The sequence below is a fragment of the Opisthorchis viverrini genome (genome assembly GCF_000715545.1).
Source record: "Opisthorchis viverrini unplaced genomic scaffold opera_v5_128, whole genome shotgun sequence".
NCBI classification, from domain to species: Eukaryota; Metazoa; Platyhelminthes; class Trematoda; order Opisthorchiida; family Opisthorchiidae; genus Opisthorchis; species Opisthorchis viverrini.
The window spans coordinates 735428-759231 of NW_008751782.1; the positions used below are offsets into that span (position 1 = coordinate 735428).

The window sequence follows — 23804 nt, forward strand, 5'->3', positions numbered from 1 at the left end:
CCGAATGTGCGCCAATAATTTTCAAATGTCATCGATTAAAACAAATCGCAAAAAAATAACGGCAGATGAGGGGGGTTTTCAGTCTACGCATATATGCAAAGAAGTGCAACATTTTGACGTTAAAGTTTTTATTTCGTCCGCGGGCGTTTTGCAGAAAAATACATTGTGCGTCTAGCCGCCGGCATGATGGGGCGCTCTGCTGTTTAACAACAAACATCTGCAACAACTGCAGATCCTAATTTTTATTAACCCGGAACGATTCGCCCGGGAAAAATTATTCCGGATTCCGCTATGTTAATTCGGAATGGCGCTTGTCGAGGGCCCAGCAAATACACTTTGATATTCACGATTCCACGGGTACACAGGATCAAGCCTTTCGCCCAAGTTGCCCGGGTCGGTTTTGTGCTTATCGCTATGCGGCTGCCGTACACCTGAAATGCGCGGGCGAAAAACCGGCGTAAGACCTCTACCAAAGTTCAGACCACAGGCGGAAAGCTTGCCGGCGCGAGGACGCACATCAAAGAGGGAATGGGACTCCTGCTGCGGGATTTGGATCCACAGTGCATCGGAAAAATTTGCAGTACTGCCAAAGAGGAGAATCGGGATGGGCAGGGCCTCTTGTGAGTACAAAGCAACCCCACCAGCTCTTCCTCGCTTTGAATTAGTTCGAAAAACCGAATAGCCGTCTACCGAGATCACCGCGTCAGCGACATCTGGTGTGAGCCAGGTCTCTGTGAGTGCGATTATCGGCGGTCTTCCAAGATAATCTGGCTGGTAAACATCAAAAAGTTTGTTGGATACGATGGGGCAGTTTGCCTCTCCTCCATTAGAAGGTGAGAAGCCGAGAGATGTGGAACTAGGGTGGTTAGCAGACTTAATAGCTGTATGCCGGGTTTAATCCCAAGGCTTTAAAGGGGCATCTGAGGCATGCTTGTCTGCTTCCCGTGACGGCGGTTTCGAGAAACGCTCATCATTTGCAGAGTTTATTTCGCCCGGTGAGTGCCCATTTTGCGCAGGCCCTTTACCTTTGTGGAGTGAAATTTTTTCCCGGAGGCGAAATTTCAACCGACTTGTAACTCGTTCACTACAGCGTTTTGGACGACCAGATTTGCTGTTGATCAAAGATTAGGTTCGCTGTGGTCAATTTTGTGGCTTTGGCTGTGAGGGTCCTGGGCAGTGAGTTCGCACACAATCGAAGACGCCACTGTGAACGAACTGACGCCGGAGATCGACAGTTTGATATTCGCAGTGGTCTTACGGTTCTCGCAGCGTTCTCCGATGTCGAGATCATCACACAGTAGGCTTCGCCGCTTGTCTCCGCATGCCTGACACAGTCCGGCTGAGAAATTGTAATTCCCGATTAAAGCAAAACGCTCACAGTGGTCTTTCTGATTCGGCATGGGGATTTGGCTTCGTTTTAAGTGGCCCTCCTCCTCGTTGCCTCATGCATCGTACCCTCAATGCGGACGCAGCTGGCGCAGAAAAATGGGTCAGGAGAGTTAGCTAGGTGGCATACCTAGTCGTCCTGTAAACCCGTGTGTTTAAAGTGCCACCAGACCTTTCAGGTGTTGCACTTCATACCGCGCCTTACGTTTGACGTACAGCCGTTTCGCCAACATCTGTTGTGGTCTATCACTTGCTGCAGAGAGCAGCGTGTATTCACTAATGCTATGAAGGAGACTGTGTGCAAAATAGGAACGGAGAGCAAAATGACAGAGGTCACCACGTAAATTTTATCTTAGAGTGAGGAGATCCAACAAATGATACTATGCACCCTGTATATATATTGAAGGGTGAACGAATTCATCCACAATTCTGCACGAGGGAAAAAAGAATCGATTTCGAACGTACCGTGGCATCGTGAACGAAGTCGGTGGCTATCGATGACCTTGAAGATTCGCTCACTTAAAGTATCACTAATGTGAATAACTTGTCGAATTATTATTATTATTATTATTATTATCATCATCATCATTCATAGACATTTCCCACTATGAATTGGTGGCTCTGAAGATGTCGTAGCTTTTGAGAAATCAACTGCATTGTGCGAATATTGAGCAACGTTGCCGCATTATGACATTTCTAGAGTTCGAATAAAAGCCATCAAATGATAAAACTTTATGCTAAAGATTACTTCGTTCAGAGAAATTTGCATCGGTCGCCTCGTCTGTATATACATTTATCTAGTTCAGTTGAACAGTTCCAACAGTGCCAGCGCCCTCCAAATGGATGTAGACGCTGCCAAGCAGTGGTCGTTGGACTGGCACCTTCCTCTGAATGATGAAAAGTGCGTCCATGTGTCGTTTGGAGGGGATTCAGCGAATGCCTTTGTTATGCATGGTGAAAAGGGACCAGAAAACATCATGAGGATAGATGCCAAAAAAGATTTAGGCATCTGGGTCTCCTCAAACTTGTCCTTCGCACTACACCATGAGAAACCGGCCCAAAAGGCATTCGCCGTTTTACGGATGATCCGACGTACCTTCTCCCGTATTACGGGAGACGTCAGACCGCTCCTGGAGTACGCCAACAAAGTTGTCTACTCAGGACGTACGAAAGACGTTACCCTCATTGAGCGTGTCCAGCGGGCCGCCACGAGAATAGTTGCCGGCCTCAAGTCCGTGGACTACGAAACGCGTCTCGCGACGCTTGATCTATTTCCCCTGGAGTACCGTCGCCTCCAAGGGGACCTAATTCTTACCTACGCCCTGTTTGAACAAAGCTTGACAAACAGGTTTTTTACCGTTGACCCAGCAAACACCCGGCGGGGACATAGTAAGAAAATCTTCAAGCTCAGGGCACACACATCCGTTAGACAAAACTTTTTTTCATTTCGGGTAGTAGCTGCGTGAAATGACCTTCCTCCGACGGTTGTACACGCTCCTTCTCGAACCCAATTTAAAACACTATTAGACATTTATTTATGCGAATCCTCGCGCTGGCGAGCATACTACCCCGCGCTGAGAACATAAAGAGCAATGCTACACCCTTTTTTCACTTGTGCCTTTCAGCCACTGACCGACAAGAAGAACACCGACCCGGGAAACTTGGGCAAAAGCCTCGATCATGTGTATCAATCCGTGAANGGAGACTTGGGCAAAAGCCTCGATCCTGTGTATCAATCCGTGAATCCGTGAACCTCCCACTGAATTCTCTATAGTCCAAACAGGACACTCCGGGTTATCTTCAGTGACAACTCAAAAGAGATTTTACTTCTGATTGCAAATTCACTATGAGAATGGAACAATGATGGTTTTGTTTAAAACGGTGCAACTCGGCACGCGGGTTTTTTGCGCCAAATGGTCCGCAGTCCTACATACCTCCCTCGGCGGCTTATTCGATTCCTTATTTTTTGACAGTGTCTTTTGGAGGCAACTTAACCTTTCTATGGAAAAATGTATAACCACTCAGGAGTGGTTTCGTGTGGTAGAAAGGGGTCATTTACCCTCTATTCAGAAGAGTCGGAGGGAAGTGGCTGATATCGATCGTCGTGGAAGCTACGTACTCAACAACGTGAAAGTATTGGAATACTTTAAAGCTTCATTGTTGTAGCACAATAATGTGACAGGTTTAATCATTGGGGCTCACTACGGCAACAAGGAAGTTGTACGATGGTTTTTGAGTAATCAGGCCGATGTGAATGCAGAAACTGATGTAAGTTGCGAATAACCTCGGTGTTGACATTTTTAGCTCGGGTGGCGTGCTATTCATTTCGCTGCCAAGCGCGGGCACGTGGCTACAATCGACATGCTGTGCTCCAACGGTGCTGTAGTTGATCCTGTCACCTCGGTACGTCTGCTCTCCTCAGTCTTATTTTGTTAAGGAAAACGAAACACCGTTATCACTGGCCTTGCATTCTCATATGCGGGATACCGTACGAAAGTTGATCAATCTTGGGGCGACACTGAAACAGTTTGATGAGGTGAGCTCAAGTTTTTATGGGTCTAATAGTGGTATCCATATTTTAATCGAGGAGAATGAGATTTTCAACAATTTCATTTCGGGAAACACGGAAGGGGTTAAATAATTCCGTGCCATTCATGTATAATAAGCGGATGGCCGCGCATGATACCTAGAACCGATTTTACCTGAATAGTAAATTTATTTCCTCCTTAAATGGAGAAAGACCAATGTGAGCAAGATGAAGTGAGTGAGCCATTGGATTCCAAGTGGTTAAGGATGGTGATGTAAGGCTGTCAGGTAGCCGTCGAATAGGGACCGAACGGTAACCACGAGCTTGCACAGTGGGGTGGACCACAGTCTGGACATCCGGATTAAGAAATGTTTCCTTCAGTTACTTTGCGTGGCTATTGTTTCATCTCAGTCGATTTTCGACTCGGCACGTAGACGATGGGTGGCAGTCATGCATATATGATTACTTTGGGTTTGCATTCGGTTCGGTGAGGTCCCATCATCATCATTGTCAGCTGTAATAACCGCGTACTTGTACAGTGGTTTTAATTGCCACAGTTTCGTTCACGCGGAGACCCAGCAACTCTTAAATCTGAATTCTCCTTACGGCAGCCTCAATGTCGTACACTGATGTTATGCTGTCGGCGATGATGAATTCTCCCCAAAGCCTTCGTCTCTGATCAAAGGTAGGTCCCATGCGTCCCAGAATCCATCTTATGAAGGCCTTACCGGAAGCTGGACTTGAGGACATCCAGAGGCCTCCCATTCTAACTAGCATATTGCAACTTTTGTCCTTTGTGTTTAGTACTGATCTTGGGTGCAGTTAGTCATCCGTTAGACTGGATTTCGCGCTTCTTCCGCCGGTGAATAATAGGGCTTTGCTCTCCCATCTACATGTCTATTGGCTTGGGAACCAACTGAATCAGGACGCCTACGACCTAATTCGGGTGTGCGTACTTTACAGATTTTGTCGGCTAGCCATTTATTCCGGACTACTAATTGCAGCATTTAAGTGTCACCCTTATTATAGGGTGCACTTATGGGTCTGTCTTTCTGTAGGGGGGTTTTTGCATTACGTACTTCCTGGGGAAGGTTTTAGTTAAGTGACAGGATTTCATGGTGGAGTAATGCACGTTAAACACCCTCATGCCAACTTCATTGTCCATATATTGAAGAGTGAAATAAAATGGCAACTTGCAATAATCTTGAGGATATTCATCTTTATTTTTATTGGTCATGGCCATAATATGGGGTACCAATGTTAGGTATATACACTGACTTCCTCGAACGCGCAAACATAGCCTTACTTCAGATAACTATACACTGAAACACGAGCTAACCACTCTGGCCAGTTCAGTCGTAGGATTAGTCAAATTATCCGTCAAAAAGACCGTGACTTTGCAAACATCAGTGAGAGAAGCATGGCAGACTTGAGTTTGAGTCAGCAGTTCAAGTCTAACTCCGCCAGTGCCGTTGCTCAAATTTTCTATTTTTAATGTACCTTTTGCGTCTTTCCATCAACACTTAGTTGTTTTTATTTCAGGGATTCATATGCCAATACGTTCATCGAGGAATCCTACCACCAGAATTGCTCCCACGAATGCGATCCACTCATCCAGATTCACCCACGACAAAACCTAGACTCCAGTTATATAATCAAGGCGCACCGACGCTGTCAACTGTTTCAAATAACATTCCCAACTCATCTGAGGAACGCAGTTTCGTAGTGGCGTCATCTTACGAAAGTGCTGTGACTAGCTCCCATGCTTTGATGAATCAGTTGCAGTGCCAGTCTTCAAGCTACGATTTGGAACTAGCGAGACGAAAGCGGGAGCTTGCGCGACGACTTCCATCAATTCCTGGTTTGTCGCAGACCTCCTCTGGAATCATTGTACAGCAGACTCAACGGCTCGCTCGAGCTGATTTACCAGTAAACGACCGTTTGGATGCTTTGTCACAAGTAGTCAGTGCGTTGCCGATAAAGAACTTACTTAGTAGTGTGTCTCACGATGTCCACTTCACAGGGTTATCCATTGGCTCAACAAACGAACCATATCTGCGCCTTTTTGAAGCATGCATGTGCGAAAGTCATTGTCCAACTTCACTTGCCATTCAGCTTAGTCATCTCTCCGTTCTTATGGCTGCTCTGGGCAACCACAAATCCTCGTCGAATACGATGACGGACGGTGGACAGACATCAATGTCGTCCACTACATCCTACGTTTGCAGGCTTTTGCGAAAACTTATTTCTAAGAACAATCCACAGTACCGTACTGGAATCCTGGCTCATTTGTCTCGTATGCTTTCCAATAATTCTTCTAATTGCGCCACCAATGTGCTTCCGGATCTGGCCAATTTCGCTCCTACCATTCTATCTACCCTCGTACGTTTGGGTGAATCTTTGGATCAGCCAATTAATGTGACTCGCCTGACCAGTTTTGTCGGCCTCATTGGGCGACGTTTAGTCGACGCCACATCGGATGATGTTTTTGAACCATGTTCCGCACGGTTTTCGGACCTAGCTGACATTCTAGTTGGGTGGGGTGTCGATCCAAGCAGCATACCACGAGGCATTAAGCTGGATACCATCCATCGTGAACTTTGTTTCGGTTTGGCGAACTGGTGGCTTGAGCCCCCGATTGCAAACTCAATTGTTGCTAGTCCCGCATCCACCGTTCCGGACAAGTCGAATCCTTTGCTGATAAAAAGTATACGACAAATGCTTTGCCATCTCTTGGAGGACAGTGAAAGTGCAATGAATACAGCTATATCTGAGTGCCCTACCCTTCACAGTCGTACAATACAAGTTGTACCGACTGACGTCAAACCCTTATCCGATCCAACAGCATCTCTGACGTCCGTTCGTTTATTCCTTTCCGTACTTGCCGGAATCGCTCAAGGTGTTTCAGTTCGGCTCATTGCTTGTGGTGTGAATGCTTCGCTTGGACATGTACTCCGCTTATCTTTACAGGAGCGCTGTGAGTGGGGTGAACGTCTACTCCAATTGTTAAAGTCGGCACATGCATGTTTACGTTCTTGGCCGCACAACCAGATTGTCATGTGGCACCCTTCGCACGTTGCAAGCGCAAGCGCACTTCACGTATCTTCGTCAGTCGTCGATGGTATTGAGAATTCAGTTTTGTGTTTGCTCACTTGTGTGATTCGATCCGATGAGAAAGTGTCCGTACTGCTGCGACAGGTTACAGACTATCTAAAAAGCCGTTTGTTGGACTTCACTCATTTATCTTTGACCCCAGAAACATTGAGGTCGCTCTTGCGTCTAATCAGTCTGGTTATGATGAGGTTTTCAAACCAGGTCATTGCACTAGAGTACCTACGTATTTACTTCGGCCCGCGTTCTCTGTTGCATTCCTACAAAACAGTTATTCGCAGTGGACCAGATCAAGAGCCTCCCTCTTGCATGATCTTGAAAACGATGAAGTACCTTGTATCGTTTCCGAACCTTGTGGAGGAGTTGGGCCAACTGACATTTCTGGATCTGGAGCAGGCTATGCAGTTCTTTGCGTCAAACAGTGAGGATCGACCATCTTTGGTTCCATCTAGTTGGGAGTCGCTGGCTTTATTCAGCCTCTCCTTTCTGTCCCATCTACTTAGATCAAATGATAAAGCTTTCAAAACCAATATCCGACTTCGCTTATTTTCAGGCTTAGAACACGATGGTGTTTCCATATGGAATAAGCTTCCCGTTCGTGTGCGAATAGCTCTACTGGCGATCGTAACGGACCAAGATGTGGCTGCTTTGTCCCAGTCTACCGAACTTTTGCGACGATGTTCCGATTTTATCGGGGTCCAGACGCCATCACCCTTGGAGTTAAACTTGATTGCCCATTTCATGAAAGTCAGCATAGAGCAGTGCAAGTCTGCTGAACAGCGCTCTGTGTTGTTATCTGATCTCTGTACACTGGCACTGAAGATTCTGGATTCACAATGTCCACACACATCTTCCATCAACACGTTTCTACTCTGTGTACGAACTGTGATCGCTCATTCTTTTGTCGAACGGAGTCAAATTGTGAGTCCCTGCATAGTTCGCTTAGCTGAGGTAGCCGCCGCCCATGGCTGCGCACAAATCAGTGAGGCTGGAATGGATTTGTTGCTGGCAATAAGCGATTCCCGTTTAAACGCTCGGTTTAATGGCGTACCTCAACCAATTCTCAGCTGGTTCATTAGTCGGCGTCCTGATCATTCAGCGACGGCGCTTGTCACTCCTGCTACAAAATCACATTCCAATCTTACCGGACTGGTTGTATCCGTTAGTGCTTATCCTAGTTTACCCGCGGTTGCCGGCATTCTGGGAATTCTCACCCGCGGCGCCCCTCATAGTTGCACGAAGCACTCTAGTCGCCTGAAGCTGCTCCACAGTCCCTACGATTGGATTCGTCGACTGGCCTATTTAATGTCTCCGTTACCAGCGGATATGATTTCTGGAAGACGTTTACTTCCCCGACTTGATGCTGTGAAGTCTGTTTTCTGGTATGCTGCTTGGACAATGGTTGACTACAAATTAAAGGTCGCTCCTTGGGTCAGTCCGCTGAAGACCTTCCTCGCGCTTGAAGGATCGCTTCGAGCTTTTCTGATGCGTCATCAACCTGATCAGCGGTCAGCAGGCGGTATAGTAAAAGTTCCTCCGCCGAACTTCGAGACTCTCTCTAGTGATGGTTTAGCTCGTCAATCATGGTGCAGACAGCTAAACCAAGCACAACTCCTGGTAATGTTTCTGGGGTTTTTGGAAAGAAATATAGCCAACGCTACAGAGGGTTTCGCTTTGGTCCTTCCACGTCCAGTGTCACCAGCCTGTGCGTTTTTCTCAGCTAACGCTACTACCTGTTCTCAGTGGTTTACCCGTGTGCGGGGTCTAGTTGCTCGTCTGACGGTAGACTGGCCTCTTGTCTCTGTATCGGAGCAGTGTATCGGCGTGGAGTCTTCTGCTGCGGTCGTATACAACACTTACAAATTGCTTTCCTCATCGGTGACTGCTAAAGATACCAACCCTTGGGGATCTTTCACCGGTTTGTCCGATCAACTTCTGGTCTATACAGTTCGTGGACTTTCCAATCTTGTGGCGTGGGAAGAACTCCAAGCCCTGTCAGAGTAAGTCGCATTCCTCTTTTTTATATTCCATATATCTTGGCGATGGTGCTATGATGCCGTGTATTTTCAAAGTGCCTCGATGGATCCCAGCCTAACTTGGCATACCCGATTATATGGTCGACGAAGCTTATTGTCCACGGATGCATTATGCGCCTGTGTATGCAGTTCACGAATACCGTCGGCTTCACTGCCAGTTCACTATGCCTTTTCGAACACTTAATGTGTATATGCTGATTTGACATGATTGATTTCGTGCAGAAATCATTTGTAATCTAACTTTACCACCAATCAAGTGAAGTGTTGTTCATCATTGTGAGACTCTTGTGCGGAGGCAGTCTTCGTCACCTGGTTTTGAACCAAATGACCAACTCACTGGTCCGCCTTGGCAGGGCTTATGTCACCGCCAACATTAGAACTACATTGCAGACTACTGTCTCACACAAGGATGGAGTAACACCACTTATCTCCAACTGTTCTTATTTTTGGCATCACGAACATCAACAAGTGCTCCTGGGATGCTCTTTTTCACTGATGCCAGGATAATGAGTAATTGTTGCGTTTTGGTCAGCATTTTCTTTGTAATTTATGCCTCCGGTTTTTCTCTGGTGACTGATCCGTCTTTTTGTTATCTTTGCCTGCTTTCTAGTTGGACTGAACAACTGGCATCCACACAGGGCTATCTGTTCAATCCATTCGGTTGGTTAGCCGGTGCCACAGCTCTGGCACGTGGACATTGGGATGAAGCTGTGAGGTTACTGCGTGGATTCTTGGACAAATGGTTTGAGCTGAAGAGTAGCCTTTCATTTATAGACTATTGTGCTTTATTCAACGGCCGAACAGAGACTGGTGTATCATATGCAATTCAATTGTTGTTGCAATGCTACTTGGATGTAGGAGATTATGATGCTGCATGGAATTTGCGACAAACAATGGGATCGTCAATCGATTCACAAGATGTTACATCGTCTCAGGACGTACACTCTATTCGCTCTACCGTGCGTGTCACATGGACTCGTCTGGATTCTCTAAAAAAATTGTCCAGGTTTGTTTATCCGACCGGATTTTATTCCGTTGTGCTTTTATCCACAGCAGTGAAGTTGTTAAAATTGGCTTTCTTGTGTATCCCATTTTACATTTCACATTTATTAACGAATCAAGGGGCCCCTGTTTCTTGTAATTGGGAACTCGGTTTCGTCACATTTTCCTTCGAGATTGACGCCATTAATTTAGAGCGGCAGGCAGAATTCAAGCCTGCTGGAGATGCTTGAACAAATCTTCACTTTGTTAGGTGCTAGAACAACGCCATACGTGTTAACAACCCACAGTTTTAGTATTCCCGAATTTCCGAGGCGTATTGGACTCAGTTCGACAGATCTGTTCTTATTGACGCGCTTGCTCAACAAGACATGTCCCGGAAGTCTGTGAATACAGTGAATTCTTTGGACGGTTGTGAAGCATTATTGTTGAAGATAGATGCCACGCTGTCGATGATGATAATAGTTGATCATTCCTGATCTTGTGGTGCGTTATCAGTAGGTATTATAACATATGGAATAGTTAAGAAGATCCCAAATGATTTTCCAGGTTCGAGTTGTCTTTTGTGACTTACTAAACTGTGGGTAGACACCGATGACTTTGGGTATGATGTGAAAACAGCCCTATCCACTCCACTCCTTTTTAACTTCGTGATCGATAAAATGAGACGAACGCCGAAGGGTCTCCAAAACCCTGGTGTTCAAATGGTCTATGAAGAAAATCTTGTCGATCTAGAGTACGCAGACGACATCACTCTCATCTTCGAAAAGGAGAAGGGGCAGGTGTTTTTGACTGAACTGACAAAAGTCATGCCATTCTTTGGTATGCCCTTTGCACCCACAAAGTGTAAGGTCATGCTCGTGGACGTGCAGTCACTGAATGCGCCACTTATAATCCTGGGAGAGGTACTGAAAGTTCTGAAGCGTTTTACGTGTCTTGAAAGTTGCATTAGTCCTGATTGTAGTGTGACTGATGAGGTCAATGCACGAACCTGCAAGGCCCGGGTCGCGTTTGCTAATTTGAGACACCTATGGCGTCAGAGTGGTGCACCCTTGAATCTGAAGGGACGTGTGTATCAAGCTACAGTGCGGGCTGTTTTGTGGTATGGCTATGAGACTTGGCCTGTTTGAGCAGCGGAAGTGAGACGTCTTCATGTGTTCGGTAATCGTTGTCTCAGAACCATAGCTCGTGTGGGTTGGTGTCGGCATATCCGTAACGAGGCATTTAGAAAGTGATTTTTCGGTGGTGCTACGGTACTTCCATTGAAGAATGTGCCTAGCACCAAAAGCTGTGTTGCTTATGCCTAGTCGTCGTTTGCCGAGGAGAGTGCTGTTCTCCATGGCCAACTCAGTGGCCAACCCTTGACTCGGCATAGGGGTGCTGTCGATGCTACTCGCCTTCCAGAATGGGGACCGCGTGATCCCCACTGCGTCTGGTTGGGGACTACAACCGATCTCAATGGCGTTCTTGTTGTCGGTTCCTATCCAAATCGCCTGAGTGGATGCTTGAAGGTGTAGGCGCCTCGAAATGATTGTGGTAAGCTACCACTAAGTCCTTTCCCCATCCAGCTTTATTCTTTTCTTTACGGTAAGGCTTTCAAATAAATCATGGTTGTACGGCAGTGAAGCATCAGTGTTGAATACTGATGTCATGGTGTCGATGGTGACTATCTACGGTGCGCGAGAGTCACCAACTACCATAGCTCTGCTTTTGTAGTTGATTTCGTGTGCGGCCTGGTAACGAGTACTTCATAGACTTTTCCGCAGTGAACTAAATTCCGTCTATTTCGAGCACAATATGCTTGCAAGTAATGTGCACCTCAGAGCGTACTCAACGCGGGGTTGAATTGGAAGCTGGTATGGAAAACCTCAAAATAGCATAATTTTGTTTCGTTGGTGCATTCAACTCTGTTGATTAAGATGTGATTTTAGCCTCTTTGTGTACTAGCCTCGGTTGCTTCCGTTATCGAATATTTCCTTCCAATTTACGCCTTCATTTCCCATTCGTTTCTCAGCTGGTCCCCGTCAGACTCCTCCCAAGATGTCACGGGCCGGAATTCATCCGCATGTAGTTCTTTGACGCGGTGGTCCGAGTCAGCATTCGCTGACCACTTAGACACTCTTCTGTGCAATAGTGCATCCAGTTTTATGCGCATCAAAACAGGAAACATGGAGTCACATGCAATGGATGGATACTTGTCTCAGCTGGTCACCGATGCACGCCGAGCTGCGTCAGCAATGGCGTTATCCTTTGCAAATGATTTTGCGAATGGCTGTAAATGTGGTATTTCTAGCGGTCGCAGTCTCTGTTCCTGGCTCTCTCAGGCAGATGTGCTACTTGGTTCCACTATTCAACAACTTACAGATAGTGAACTGGCCGACTGTTGTCTGAACACGGTGAGTGATTGTTCGTGGCGTCACTTGGTCGGTCGCGGGTGTGGTGTTGAATGGGGTCGAATCAACTCCGGCTTGCAAGCATGTCGCTGGGCGTGTGCCCATGAAAGTTATTCGCTTGCCGAACGTTTGTTGCTGCGTGAAGGCCAGGCTTTGAGCCTACTAAAGAACACAAACCAGGACCAAGTTAATCTCCAGATACTTTACAGTCTGACACGCACTGCCATCTTCTGCGAAACCAGTCGCTTGTCTCAGATCCAGAGACTTCGTTTTTCTGATTGTTTGGCGCAACTTCTGTGGGCCAGAAGTGATTCAGATGACCCAGTGGAATGTTATAATAATAAACTTGCCGCTATTGATGTACTTTCCCGAGGCCTAAGAACCGCTCTGTTGGAGGAAGTTACACAGGATTCTCGTCAACACGCTGCTCGCTGTGATATTTCGACCGAAGTTGCCTTGCGGTTATTTGAGTGGTTGGAGAAACCGGCTCTTACGGGAACACAAACGTGGGCAGAAATCATACATCAGCAGGCCTCAGACCAGCCGTTCTCCCCAAAAGTAAGAGTTCCTATGCAACCCTGAGAATCTTTACATCTTCCTAATCCTTATCACCAGCATATATAGAGTTCCCATTGTACGTTCTTGCGCGGTTTTCTAAACAATAATAATTGCACACGGTCGACCCGACTGTCGCGCTCCATAACATGACATTCCCAACTCACTAGACATCCCTGGATGATAATTCCACCTCCTCTTTCGCAGAACAGACCGTCAAATAAAAAGCGTAGGCAATGATAGGTGCAGCTTTTCTATGGAATATGCCGGTCATACGTGAAGCCAGTTTTTTTCCCCATAGGTTCTTGCCACAGTCAATCAATGGTCATCTTGTGGGAACAGTTGGCTGGTAGGAAACCTAGACTTCTTGACCATAGCTGATCCCGAATGGTTCCCCGTAAATCTAGATTCGCTGCTGCTAGTTGTAATTGTTTTCCCAAAACCTAACTGCTAATTTGTGCTGTTTTCCATAGTGACGCACGAAACCTCAAGTTCAAATCGTGGGTTAAGCCTTTGGAGTCCAAACTTCGAGCAGCGTCCTATTTTCCTCGGCTCGAGAGCTGTGTGATCCTTTTATCTTTTGGTGGATGCCTTAAATCCCAATCTTTCCGCGTTAAGCACATCCCAACTTAGCTTGCTCTCTTGTCAGCTCGTCAGCGTTCAGTGTGCATTCATATAGTACTGTTCATGGCATTCACACCCTTTTGAATTATAGGTGATCAAGACAACCAGCACCGCTCACCATTTGAATTTCTTCAGTCGTCTCGTCGATGAACCCTGGGCGAACGGTCTGCCCTTGGTTCCCTCGGGTGAACTAACACCTGCTCCGAGGACTAATCCGTCTCAGCAGGTCGGTTGTACTTCTTGGACCAGCCGTTTACTGATGATGGCCACACGACTTTCTCCAACGGGAGCATCCACTAAGGCGTGGCTCCGTATGGCCGAGTGGTGTTTTGGGCGTGGTCAGTCGCTGGTAAGCTCATTGCTCTTTTATTATTTTTCGTGTATACGTAGGTTCGCTTATGTAATTGTTCTAGAACCCCATGTCCGCCTAGGTTCGAGCTCGAGATAGCTCAGTGGTTAGAGCGCGAAACTACTTTCCGGAAGATTTATGTTCTGCACGATTGCTCGTGTCTAGACCTGTGCAATTTGGCAGTATCTCACCTTTCACGCCTCCTAGTTGCATAGCAGCTTTGCACCAAAAGGCCTCTAAAGTTGAATCTTTATCTTTTGTTGGTGAGCTACACAGGACTACACCGGAACAGTGTGCGTGGCGTTGATGGCTAACAATTAGCCCGTAGCTCGTTGGGAAACCACTGACTCCAGATTCATGTATGCCAATTAGTTCCATGTATTGATATCCCCAATTAGACATTTATGCTGTGTGTACACTTTGTATACGAATTTTGTGCGATGTGTAATATTGTATTTATTGATAATAATAAATAATCACTCAGCTGTTACCCTTCCTGTGCCCGTCCACCATGCTAACCGAAGGAAACACGAGGGCTGATATACTGTCAGGTCGCTCAAACCTGGACAGGAGCAGTCCATGTACTGAAGCTAGGTTCGAACGACGAACTTACAAACAACCGTCTGTAGGTTCATGCCTTAACCACTGGGCTATCCCCAGCTCGTGAAATACTGGCGCAGTTTATGAGAAGCTGTCTTCAGACGCAATTTCCTGAGGTAATCGCATCTAAGGTTCGCTTGAGTTTTAGGTGTGACCCAAAAGTCTTAGGAATATATCGTTTCCTATGCGGATCGTCCAACCTGTCATTACGCTGACTCCTTGTCTTATCCGAAGTATGAATATAGTTAATGTGTATATGAGCATGATTCTTATTTTTAACTTATTCCTCACAATGATTTCATCCGAATTCGACTTCCGTTTTTAGTGCTTGCTTAGTAGCCGAGCAACGGTAATCACTACTTGTATGGTGAAGAATATAAATGATAGTGGATAGTAGTTTTTTCACTAGTTTTTACAATTAAAACGTCGCAGAAGAACTACCTCTGGAAATGTCTAACCGTGTTTCCCCGCACTGAGATTTAATGTTTTGTGGTGACTTTACAAAAGCCTCCTCGGAGATCAGGTGTTGCTACACATGCCATCCACTTGTCTTCTGTGATCAACTGCTACGTTACATCTCTTGTGTTCTCAATAGTGGAAGGAAGATAATAGAGTAAAACGTTTTAACATCCAACACCTGGTAACCCGACTGAAAAGTTGCATCGTACGATTCAATTTCCACCTTGTTATTTATCCTGTCACGCAAACTGCTTAGAAATAGGTAACTGGTCTCCGAAGCTGATTTGCCAATCGAGCAACTATGCATCTGCTCTTACTTAGCAAAGCACAACTGGTCTCTTGGAGAAATTCTAACAAAGCTCTTAATACTGGTATAGACCCAAGGTGCACTGTGGCCGGGAAACACTTGGAACGCTGCTAACCCATCTAAGAATGCGCTTATGTTTGCATAAGCGTCGCACAAACCCATGTACCTGGATTCCTTTCTACTCGGCCGTTCTATGATATTGACCGAGAGTTCGTGTACCCAGCACTTTTTTCCCGGCATATTTCGTTCAGGTGCAATGAAAATTCTCAGACAACCAAGGTTTCTCGGACCCCGAAACAGTTCATTTCCAACATTGTAAGATCTTTAGATTCCATCCATCTTTTGTTGCTTTCCAGATTGAGGAGACTCGTTCTGCTACCAGAATCATTTTGGACAGCTTTGCTGACCCGCAAACGCCTGGGGACACTTCAGGTTGCCAAAAGTATCCTGTGATGGATATGCTAGAAGCAGAAGAATGTGAAGCTGCACGTGTAATATTGCGACAGCGTTTGACCACTTCGACGCAGGCTGAAATGGAGTCGCCTTCCATAGATCTTCATCTACCTCACCTCCTAGCAGCGTTGGCCAGCTTTCTGGTGCTCGAACCGGTCGCTGATGAAACAGCTGAAGATCTACCAGGGAATAAGTTGAGAAACGTGTCCGAATTCCGTCTTTCGAAGATATGTCCCGATGAGAATGCCGATGATTATCATGTAGGTTGTTTGTCCCGCTCGCACAATGTTGTACTCCTAAAACGACCTTTCATATATACTTGTTTGCCTTTTATTTATCTTACTCATGCATTTCAGATTTTGGAACGTTTGGCCCACCATTTGCACGAAAAGCTGCCGTCCTTATTTCCATCCTCCAGCTCGCTTTCAGCAGAGGTGCTTCGCTCGCTTCATCATCTCGTAATCGTCTTCACCCAACGCCAGTATAGTCTGTATACATCCGCAGCCCAAGCCTATGCCACGTTTCTCACAGTTGCCGGTCAGAACTCAGCCCCTGAACTATCTGTCTCGAAACTGGATACTACAACAGGTGGGAACTTTTAGTCTGTTGCAACTGGGTGTATGTTTTTTTGCAAGATGCTTTTGCGGACATATTCAGTTTTGGAGACCACAGTGATGTGCAGCAGTGGGGTTAGTAACAACTGGGTTTCGTTGGTGGGATCGGTACAGTACTCATCCACGAAGAGGCATGGGATTGCCGACTATGGTCCCCTTATATTTTCTGCTTTGAATCTTTACACAGTTGCTGTGGTCGTATTGAAAGTGATTGGATGGTAGCTTTCGACGTCGTTCAAAACTTTTGGTAATCAATTCCTTCCCTCGGGGCGGTGGTGGATTCCAATCTGTGCTGATGGACAGTGAACCCTGTCAGTGTCTGTTAACACGGACTTATGCAGGCACACATGAAAAGTGCAGAATTACCCACCATCTTGCGAACCTCGCACAATTCCAGCCCATGACGCAGCTGTGACGTACTATATCGAGGTAGCTCAGTGGTTCAGGCGCCAGCCTATGGGCCGGAAGGTCTATGGTTCGAACCCAACCTCCATCTCAACTGCTGCTCTCTGGGCTGGGGCAACCTCGCAGTATCCCGGCCCCCGTGCCTCCTTCCGTTGGCATGGCAGCTAGGCACCGAAAGGGTGCCGCAGCTGGACGATTTTTTCAATATTTTGATATCGCATCGGAACTTTAAGACGGGATTCTGATACAACTTCAAGGATAATTTAGGTAGAACACACTCCCCACCTTCGATTGTTGAAATCTAGTCTCACCTTGTTTAAGTGGTGGAGTTTGGAAGATAGCCTTTCGAAAACTCATCGTTGAAAACTTCGCTCCAGTAGTAGTTGTGCTCAGCCTCTACGCCTTCCAGAGATACAATTTACAGCAGAATTTTTCCGATTCAACCATGTGTGCTCAAGTCAGAGACATCTCTTCTCTAAAAGTATCTACACCCATTAAATGTCACTGAAAATTTCATTGCTTTCGCCTTGAAGCTGGAGTTCTCAGGCCAATACTGCTATCTTGCACAAAGCTTTGTTCGGTACGTGGATTTCGACTGTTCAGACATAAAATATACTGTGATCTATACGATGTTCAGCCTCAGTACCCTTTCGGTACCTGGCTGCCATGCCATCCGAAGGAAGTACGAGGGCTGTGATACTGCCAGGTTGCCCAAGCCTGGGCAGGGGAAGCCGAAAGGCAGAGACCGGGTTCGAACCACGAACCTTCCAGTCACTAAATTCGCGCTCTAATCACTTGAGCCATCCCGCCCCCCTGACAGCCATACAGTGACAAAGGTTACCGATTCCCGTAATTCTTAATCAGCATTTGAATAGATAGGAGCAACTGGCATCATTGTATAATTAGAACTTGATGTATAGTTGATAGCCACATCGGTCTCAAGGTTCTTGTGCACCAGGCTACAGTAGGGATTGTATTGTTGCATGGTTGCGAAATGGCCTCTGTTAACAAATGATGTGAGGCGATGTGTGGCTGATGTCGGACGGCATCAACGAATTTGTAACGGGGTGATTAGAAAACGGCTATTTGGTTGTGTAGCAGGTAATTCAATCGCGGAAATTATCCAGCTCTATCAACTACGGTAATTCGTCCATGTGCTACGCGTGCCGAAACAGCGTTCACCGAGATGTGCTTTCTCTGTGCCTTCTGCAGACTGGCAGGAACATCGAGGTGGACGACATATGACTCGGTAGAAGGGCGTGAGAGTTTGACTGTTGTTGGTGCGGTGCGCCTTCCAGGATGGGGTCCCCGTAACCCCCCCCCTCCGCATGACTGAAGACATTGCAATAAATGACGGTTGATTGATGTCAGCGGCGTTCGTGCCATCAGTTTCTTTGCAGGTTGTCTGATCGAGAGCTTGGAGGTTTAGGCATTTTGTACTGCTTGCGATGGGTCAGCACCTCGTCTCCTCTCTCGCCCACTCTTTTCTTCTGTTTGTTCTCATGCTTCAAATATGATTAGATAATCTTTTGGTTGTTCAGCCATGAGGTTGATGCTTACATCGGTTCCTGTCTGCTTCAAATCACTGTTTTTTGGGGGGTGAATGGTTATATCTTTCCTTCATCACCCAACATTCCGTTTACATTCTTTCATCTTGCTTAGGAATACGTTCATTACAATAGCTTTCTCCTATGATTCCGACTAATCACTTTAACTGGAGGTGATAAACAGCCTGATTTCCGTCATTTATATTCAAAACCTAAATGCAAGAATTATGTATTTATTCGCTTCAAAATTTCATCGTAATCGCATTACACAGTTTGAACTCGGTCTTATTGTCCCAGTGGAAGATTTTGCGCTTTCACATGATCCTTACACAACGGAATTCGAGATGAAAAATCTCGCATTTACGTCAATGCTACCCACCCGCCAACCTCGTTACATGAGGTTAAAGCACGTAATGCGTGTAACTTTCAGTATCCTCAAGGGATGAAATCGTCAGCATTGCAGGAGAACATGAAAAGGTTTGCTGGGTGTGTCATTCGAGATACATAATTTTCAGAGGATCATTTGTTTATGGTTCCTCCATCGTTAGCTTTGATTGTCATTTCGTCCCATCAAACCGGTTTAGCGCAAGTTCCAGCAACTTCATCGGAATGCGACAGACATCAGAGCAACTAGTCCATAATAAGTGTGGAGTAGTAATGAATAATTGAGTTTGGCGAACTCGTGCTAGGGGTCAAGATAAATTGGTGTCCCGCAGTATGTGTATCAGAAACTTGATTCGGCAACTTGGATTCCGACCATTGTGACGCCAACCCTGCCATCGCTTTTCACATTGATGCCGATGGCGAAAACAAGGCATAGATAGTGCGAAGAGAACGCAGATTAGTAGCGCGTTTCTAGGAATGGGCCTTCATAGTTGGAGTCATCTGCTATCTGTGACGTCGGCGATTAGGTCCAACTAGGTGACCGGTTTCAAAATAGTCATAATCCTATCTTTTATGTAAATCATTTTGTTTTCTGTTTACGAGTCATTTTTTTATGTAAATCATTTTTGTTTTCGGTTAACAATCATTTTGGAGTTACAACATACGAGTGATGTCTCTGGCGCCGCATGGTTTTTGTTCCATGATGAATTCTAGCCCTAGCAAAACCAGGTACAAGCTATAAGCTAACGGAGACGATCTAGAGAACAGGACCGCCGGAACGGTCGTTGGTTCTCATCCCTCCACTTTGTGTGTGCGGTATCTATTCGAATTTGGTTCTCTAGCTCATGTACATCAAAATGCATCGCGTGGGGAATCAGAGTCTCCTGGTTTAAGGTGACCGTTACACGGTTTGCATTTCCTTTCGGTATTACTGACTGCCTACCAGTTCTCGTGACATATGAAACCCACCTTGACGACGTAACGTTTACCATGCCGTTGTCATTAGGCCCATATGATATTTTTTAGGTTATCCAGCACACCCTGTGGGCACCATCGAGTCATAATGAGGATGGGTTAGTAAACTATATTTGACGGAATGTCCGAAACAACTTGATTCCCTTTCTGCATTTCACTGGTCCTATTTCAGCTACGTTGAAACTACTGGACTTCTTGTCCGCCCCCAGTCGTGCGTTACGCAATCTCGTTGCCGGCTTCCTAATGAATGGTGGACCGGCCACCCATTCATTCGACATACACACTCCTTGTACAACAGACACAGCTTCTGCCACGCCACGCAGTGGTCGTGCATCGGCGCACCGAGTGGCCACCTTCGTCCCTGCACGCATTGGCACTACGTTGGGTGGACCGGCCATTTGGGAGGCCTGTTTGCACCACGTGTTGGTACGATTCAGTCTTCCTGATCCAATAGCGCAAAACTGCCTGGTTGCTTTGCTTACCCGTCTGCTTCTAACGGAAAACGCGGACCGCAGTCGCTTGCTCTCCCCCTCTCTTCGTTTCGCTGCTCATTTGGTGTTTCCCGCAGCTGTAGCCTCTTTGGATGCTCACAACAGCAGAAACTCGAAATTTCTGGACGATAAACGTATGTGCAGCTCAAGTTTCTTTGCTGTTCGTGCCTTTGCTTGGCAACTTTTGATCGCAAGACAAGTTTCGCTGATCAGTCGTTCATCAGTGTGCGGTACACGTAGTTGTTGTATGTTCTTGTCTATGATGCCAATCCTCTTTGTGATTTCGATAGATTTAACCCAAGTGTTGATTTTAGATTTCTCCATCCAGTGGTTAGGGCGCAAGCCCACTAACCTACAGATTCGTTGTTCCAGCTCACATCCGCATTTTGGCTGCTCCTGCCCAGGCTTGGACAGCTGGTAGTATCTTAACCCTAGTGTTTCCCTCCGGGCTCGTGGCAGCTGGGCGTCGAAAGGATGTTGCAGCTGAACAATTACTTATTATTATTAGCCCAAAAGAGTAGCATGATACCCAGTATTGCTTGGCAACGCAATACTTGCTCGTAAAAGGCCTTAGAGCTCCGACCTCGGACAACTATTGCAACCATAGACAGCGTCATCGGTGGTGACTAGCGAAGAGCCCGTGCCATCAGAGCCTGCCAAAACTGCCCCCTTCTTTTAGATGTTCTCTTTTGGGAGACGGACTTTGAGCACCAAAGGTAGAAACCAACTGGTATGGTAGATGGATGGAGTTTTCCTTCTGATTTGCCCCAAATGATAGTGGATATCGTCACTAGAGAACGGATAACAGGGGTGCAATCATGTGTATCCGTCCTTTATCGCCTCGTGAGTTAATTTGTCTATGCTCCCGTGTGTCCTGCAAATAAGGGACAAAGAACAGTGCGAAATGCCTTCAGTATAGGTTGTCGTCCGGTTGGTCGTGCTTTCACACTGTACTCTCGGTGACTTCTACGTAAGTAATCCCGTCGTTTGGCACGTAGGCTCGTCAGAGAGCTATAATTCACAGCCCATATACTGTAGGACATGAGGCTAACTTCTGGGCTATATCTTCCGGCCGGGTTGTACTCCCTGTGCATCGTTCCGTCAAAGAAAGTTGCACCTCCGGCTCTCATGTAGTGTTGGGGCAGCAAACTCAGTTGAAGTTTGCCATCATAAACGAAAGATCCAGCTAAGTCCGCTGACAAAACCAAGTTAGTGTGCAAATGAGAGTTTGTCAAAATGCGTCCAATTTTGACTTATGGAGAATAGATTTAGCGGAAACTCGGGGACCGTGCCTACCTGATGAGCTCCATTAAAAACTAGTCATGAGCTGTGGAGGAATTTTCGGCGTGTTACATCTAGGTAGTGCATTGCGATATCTTGAATATCGTATCAACTGAAGCATGAGGTGGATTGGCAACAAGTTGAAACGGATCATCATAAACAAGAGATTCAACTGGATTCAGTTGAGTCTCCTGTCAAGACCAAACTCGTGTGCAAGTGAGTATATTTGTCGAAATTTTAATCATACTTTGATGCACTTTTGTACGTCTTACGTCGGTTGAATGATTCTTGTCGCCGCATGGTGGAGGCCCCTGAAGTGCGCCGGCTTTCAACACAATCGCGTCCATAAGGAATTCTCGAGATGTAAAAATGTCACCAATGCTTTCAAATAGTTTCACAAAACTAAGGTGGCCCTTCTCCATCGATGTGCGTAGTAAGTTATCTCGCAGTATGCCAACATCACTAATTTATTTATTTATGCTTTTTGAAACATTACCCAGGTCATTAAAAGCCATATGGCTATCTATATGGCTACCTTGTCTAAAATAATTTGAGATATTCGTTTGGGTGAGTCTTATCATTGCTTACAAGGGTTAAAACAATAAAAGCACTAGGATGTGAAGTGAATTTCAAATCAGCCCGGTTGCAAACAATATCAAGTTCAGACAGGTGGCTTCGGTTCCAACTTGACGGTCGTTTATCCGGTAGCTAGATATGTCACATTTTCCCATATCTTCAACCACTTAAACTGACTCGCCCACAAGTTCGTGTGGTGGAACAGGTGATTCGATTAGATGGAGAATACTTACTTACAAACTTAGAACATTACTATCCCCCTGGAGAGGTTACTTTTATTCAGTTACCTTTTACCGAGGATTCTCTACCGTGTTCATCGTCAATGTGTAAGTCTGGTTGTTTGGTCCCTCCCTAACTGTCCATCGTAGTTCCTGAACTTTCTAAGCTCTCGACAGCGCCAGTCAGAGAACTCAGCTACAACAGACACCGAGTGGTCTTCATCGTTGTCTTCGTGCGATCTGCAACCTAGACAAAGCATAACTTTATCTCTAGAATACACGTAACCTAATTCATTTCTATCACGCTAATTTTCCTGAACTTAACACTTTTTTTGGTTCAACTATTTGAGTTTATCTTAGAGATTGACCATCTGTGAAAATAGATGATGGTAACCGTGCCCTCGAACACAACCCATTCTGTTTTGGCCGGTCCAATGAGTTATCTATCACAGTGGTTCTATCAACGTTCATTCAAAATCGCTCAGCGGCAGCACGCTTCCAGTGCCTAGCTCCCATGCCCATCCATAGGAAGCACGAGGGCTGGGATGTTGCCAGGTTGCCCAAGCCTAGACAGGAAAAGTCGAAAGGCAGAGGTCGGGTTCCAGTCACGGACCCACCGGTCAGTAAATTCGCTCTCTAAACACTGAGCCATCTGAAATGGGTGTGACCAAACACCCGGGATTATCTAGTGAGTTGCTGGGATTCATTCGTGACTCCCAGATTGCTATTGGGACCACCGATGAAGATACTCAACTCTGTACAGGGAGTCTCAAAGGGAGGACTGTATCCAGTTTGCTCGACTGGTCACGTCACGGCTAACAGCTTCACAGTAGGGAATCGTAGTGTCAATCAGCGTAGTATACTCGACGACCGAAAACTTGCGTTTTCGTGCGGCGAACCTAACGTACCTTTACTTTTCCATTTAAAATAAACATTTCACTTCGAGGTTAACGCGGCTACGTATGTCCGGTTTTTATGCAAATATTTCTTACCCTTTTAGGACTCGTCAATGCTGCTGCCGATGTGGTCCATGGTTCATCACCGCAACCGTCTTCTGGCTCCGAATGTTGTTTCATCCAGATTATTGCAGCTCTCAAAAGTGCTGGTTTCTCGGAAATGGTGCGGCAGGTGGAGACCTTTGTTTCGGAACTTCAGCGAATCACTCTTTTATGGGAAGAGCTTTGGCTTGGGTGCCTCTCGCAACATATGGACGACCTAACGAAAAAAGTAATAATTTTAAATAATAGCCCTAAATAATAACCCTATTGAATCGTCACAATACTGTGTGGTATAGATTGGGTCTCAGGAAATGAAAGTTTTCATATCCCATGTTTCTTATTCCTGAATGGGGACCCCGAGACGGGCCACATCAATGACTAGAAACATTGTCAGATATGGCCCAGTCGCGCCCTCAATGGCGCTCGTGCATCTAAGCTATTGCCTTCAGTGCATAGCTCCTTTTCCAACCCCCCCCCCCTTGACAGCCCACTGAGAGTGCTGGATTTATGCACCAA

General features: G+C 46.1%; 1 protein-coding gene across 1 annotated transcript in view; it reads left to right on the forward strand.

Annotated features, from left to right (window-relative positions):
• Window positions 1-2120: 2120 nt before the first annotated feature.
• Window positions 2121-23804, forward strand: part of T265_06209 (hypothetical protein) — a gene marked incomplete at both ends in the record, with an annotated part of 41767 nt that continues 20083 nt past the window's right edge. The window contains 12 exons of the mRNA XM_009171417.1: window positions 2121-2775; window positions 3569-3654; window positions 3691-3789; window positions 3824-3922; window positions 5456-9024; window positions 9671-10066; window positions 12074-13010; window positions 13723-13980; window positions 15703-16059; window positions 16156-16387; window positions 19897-20349; window positions 23291-23517. Coding sequence (XP_009169681.1) covers window positions 2121-2775; window positions 3569-3654; window positions 3691-3789; window positions 3824-3922; window positions 5456-9024; window positions 9671-10066; window positions 12074-13010; window positions 13723-13980; window positions 15703-16059; window positions 16156-16387; window positions 19897-20349; window positions 23291-23517 — 7368 coding nt within the window. The remainder of the gene's footprint in view (window positions 2776-3568; window positions 3655-3690; window positions 3790-3823; window positions 3923-5455; window positions 9025-9670; window positions 10067-12073; window positions 13011-13722; window positions 13981-15702; window positions 16060-16155; window positions 16388-19896; window positions 20350-23290; window positions 23518-23804) is intronic.